Raw genomic sequence first — 4,091 nt, forward strand, 5'->3', positions numbered from 1 at the left:
GGTGGCCGGGGTACGGGCAGCCGCGGTGACGCGTTCGCAGCGCGCCCGGCCAGCGGGCGTGCTCCTCGCCTGAAGAACAGGGGTGCGAGGGGACGGGATCGAATGCCGGTGCCTGTCCATACTGTGACCCGAGAGGAGACTGACGCGGAGGCGCTTTGTCGAGAGGGCGAGAGGTGTCAGCAAATCCACCGGCCTGGGCAGTCGGGTGCTTTTTGTTCCTGCGTCGATACTTCTGTCTCCAACTACTGCGACTTTGCTTTGCTTGTCCCTCTCTCCTAGACAGCTAAACACTGATAAAAAGAACTAGAAAAAACCTTGGCACTGTGTGGTTTGGTGGCCGCTCTTGTAGCATTTGAGTTCAAGTCTCCTCCAGGGGTGATGATGTCAGATTTGTTTTTAGAGTTGTAGCCCGATTCACCACACTTTAAGGGAAGACACCGATTTCTAATCAAGGACCTTTAAGTCCATGTTCAGCCTAGAGTTAGTCTTGATACCTTAATTCAAAAGCTCTGCTTCTAGACTAAAAAACCCTGTAAAACTTGGGAAGCAAGTAGATGTTTATTCTTGTGAGTGATGTCAAGTTCCCCTTCTTGTTTCAGACACGGACTTCCAAAACATGCCTTGCGCCATCATCCACTGCCAGAACCACGGGCTGAGGTGTGCCCAGCCGCACCAACGGCGCAAACCTCCACCGAAGTCTCAAGGTACTTGTCTTAGCATAAACTGAGTCTTTTTCTGGAGATGATGGCAAAAGTGGGCGTCTGTGCGTTACCTTTACAGAAGTAAGACAGTTGGTAGGCTCAGGTTTTATCAGGGCTCTCCTTCGTTTCAGGGCATGTCCTGCCTATTTGGAAATAAAAAAAAAAATGTGTAGCTCACAAATGGCCTGAGTCATCTAATTTTATGGCAGAAACAAGAGAAGAGAGAAGACTAATTCTCAAGTGGTGTAGAACCAGGACTAGAAATAGTCCACAGCTTAACTAAGACAATTTCGGGGAAGTCTGTGTTTTGCTTGACATCTAGAACTTCCTGTGTCACTGAGATCGTTAGGAGTTACGGTTGCTATAATTCCTTACGTACCACGGCTTCGGTTAAATGCCTCTGCAGTAAATAGTTACCCTATGAAAACTGTCATTGCCAAGCCGTCTCCTGAGGTATCTGTGCTTTTTTGTACAGAAAGAAAAATTTGTTCACCCACTTCATCTGTCATTGTGGATTGCTGGGGTTTTTTCCTCCCCTTTTTTCAACATGTGCGTTTCAGGGAGTCTGAAAGCTGGAAGGAATCAGATTCCCTTCCTGTAACTCCACCTGATTGTGGGAATTCACGGTCTGCTAGTCAGAGTTATGTCGTCGACACCTCCACCGAGGACAGCTCAGTCTTCTCTTGGGGCTATGATGTGAGTAGAACGTTATCCAAACCAAGGGTGGCACAGGGAGTGGAAAGGCATTGGAAAAACCACTGCAAATACATTTCAGGGGAAAAATGAGGATTGGAGCTGCCAACAAATCATGGCGGGCATTATAAAAAGAACGTGTTTTTTACTGCTTCCCCATCTTTCAGATCAAAACATATTAGGCTGGTATTATTCAATTAATATTCTGCATTTTCATCTACAATTGTGGGCACGCCAATTATTTAATGCATAGGTGTTCCTATACAGTGTAATAAATGCTATTATTGTGGAATCCCAGACATGAGCGAGTGACTCCCAGGCACCTGGTGTGAGTTTATCAAACTTCTGCATACTTGCATGTTAGCTTACCATCAGTCTTAACAGCAGCAGTCTGCTTCATCTCCGGGGGAAACTATTTCAAGTCAATGTCTTCCTGTGCAAGAGAAATAAACCTGCTTAAATCAGTCCCGCTGAGCTTTAAACAAATAGTTGTCTTTTTCAATTATATATAAAAAAAAGATTCAATCAAACCCCCCTCCAGATGCTATTTGCTAGGTATTTATTGGATAACTTTCCTTTCTAGGAATTTGATAAAGCCGCCACAGAACAAGTTGAGCAAATGTTCAGACAAATCGATGAGCTCCTCTATGAGCAGAAAGAAAACGTGCACGTCGAGGGGCTGCGGGAAGAATGCCACCAGTGGACAGCCAGCTTTCCTCACCTCAGGTATCCTATAGATAGACTAATGCTCGTGCCATCCCAGTCAGAAAAGGGTAGGGCAGGAAACAGTTCTTCAAAAACTTTAGAAGCGGGGTGGTTTTCTGTAATTACGGAGTAGGTAAAGCTCACCCTGGCAGTCTGCCTGCCGTGGTCATTCACAGACGTTCTGCTCTCTCCCGTTTCGTTCCTGGCCAGAGGATTATGCTATTTGCAGCTGACTTGGCCTTAACATAGCAGAATTCTCTTAGAGAAGACATATGGTACAGCTAAAATACTGTGCTGAGTTTCGAGCCCTCACTTCAGGAACGACACTGAGGTGCTGGAGCGTGTCCAAAGAAGGGCAGTGAAGCTGGTGAAGGGTCTAGAGCACAAACCTTATGGGGAGAGCTGAGGGAACAGGGATTGTTTAGTTTGGAGAAAAGGAGGCTCAGGGCAGAACTTATCGCTCTCTACAGCTGCCTGAAAGGAGGTTGTAGCCAGGTGGGGGTCGGTCTCTTCTTCCAAGTAACAAGCAACAGGACAAGAGGAAATGGCCTCAAGTTGCGACAGGGGAGGTTTAGGTTGGACATTAGGAAAAATTTCTTTACAGAGAGGGTTGTCAGGCACTGGAACAGGCTGCCCAGGGAGGTGGTGGAGTCACCATCCCTGGAGGTGTTTAACAGGCATGGAGATGTGGTGCTTAGGGACATGGGTTAGTGGTGACCTGGCAGTGGAAGGGTGAACGGTTGGACTCGATCTCAAAGGTCTCTTCCAACCAAAATGATTCTGTAAAATCCATGTGCTTAAAATAATTTCAAAATCCTCCTACCCTAGTTCAGCATGCTGTCTGGAAACTTAAATTTTAAATCTTCATTCATGTACTTGACCAGGTTTAGTCATACTCAAAAGTCTTGCAGTCAGCAGGGCATAAAAAAACAAGCAAAATTTCCTTACAGTATTTACCTGACTCAGAGCAATCGGTACTAGGGATCACAACTGAAACCACATTTAACTCTCACCCAGAAAATTGCAGAGTTTCCCAAGAGAACTCGCAGGATGTGCTGCTGCGTGGTATTACACATTGTAATTATCTTACCGTCAACGTTTTCTGATTTGTTTATCCTTTGCTTTTGCTGTGGCAGGGTGGTGGGGAAGCAGATAGTGATCCCCACCGATGAAGGGTATGGATGGTATTCCAGTTCATCATCTCACAGTTTAGGTTCCTCGGATGTAAATTCACCGCAAGAAAAAGATTCTGATGAGTAAGTACCAGGGGTTAACGCAGACCATAAGAAGGTAATTCTGTTCTCGGTGGACCACAGTGACAGGCTCCTTAAAACGTAACATCTAACTCCTTCCTATTAGGCTGAGTTTTGAACACAGAATGCTTTTTTTTTTAACTGAAAGTAGTACATTCAGAATAGCAAGGCTACGTAGCTGTGCTTGTTGGTAACTGCAGTAAACTGGTCGGTAGCAGCGTAGCTGGTTTTGTTAATCATCTGTTAAATTTGTGTAGAGCTTCGAAAAGCACTACCTTAGTACTACTTTTATTATTCAGTGTTTTAGAACGTGTCTTAATTAGCTTGGAATTTTTCTCTGACGTTCACATTCCTTAGCAAGAATTAAGAATATCCAAACCAAGAGTTTTTACTGTAATAGATAATTACCGGCCTCTCTTCTGCTTGGCCTTACCTACCCCATTGGCTCTCCGTTCACCAAATGCTGCTATTGGAAGTGAAACAACAACTTACTTTTCCTTTCTGCTTTCTGCAAACTGCCACCTCTTCAGATTTAGTGTGTTTGGGAAGAAGGTTCCTCTCGCTGTTGCTCCCGTTCACAAGAGGGCTGCCTGTTCCAAGTCTCCAGAGGGCGAAGAGGAGGAAGATGGAGTAATTGTCTCTGAAGGTGTAATGGAAGAATATTTAGCATTTGACCGCAGAGATGTGTGAGTATTGAATATTAGGACCGCAACAAGTACCAGTGTCCTGGAATTCCTGC

The 4,091-nt window shown here is 45.2% G+C and overlaps 1 protein-coding gene across 1 annotated transcript in view; it reads left to right on the forward strand.

The window, feature by feature from the left end:
- The first annotated feature begins 102 nt into the window (after window positions 1-102).
- The window catches only part of FAM149B1 (family with sequence similarity 149, member B1), a 13,650-nt gene continuing 9,661 nt past the window's right edge, over window positions 103-4,091 (forward strand). Inside the window, exons 1-6 of the mRNA XM_010136838.1 lie at window positions 103-173; window positions 600-704; window positions 1,262-1,397; window positions 1,978-2,120; window positions 3,236-3,355; window positions 3,883-4,038. Of these exons, the coding sequence (XP_010135140.1) occupies window positions 103-173; window positions 600-704; window positions 1,262-1,397; window positions 1,978-2,120; window positions 3,236-3,355; window positions 3,883-4,038 (731 nt within the window). The remainder of the gene's footprint in view (window positions 174-599; window positions 705-1,261; window positions 1,398-1,977; window positions 2,121-3,235; window positions 3,356-3,882; window positions 4,039-4,091) is intronic.

Source organism: Buceros rhinoceros, unplaced genomic scaffold (genome assembly GCF_000710305.1).
Source record: "Buceros rhinoceros silvestris isolate BGI_N320 unplaced genomic scaffold, ASM71030v1 scaffold20285, whole genome shotgun sequence".
NCBI lineage: Eukaryota > Metazoa > Chordata > Aves > Bucerotiformes > Bucerotidae > Buceros > Buceros rhinoceros.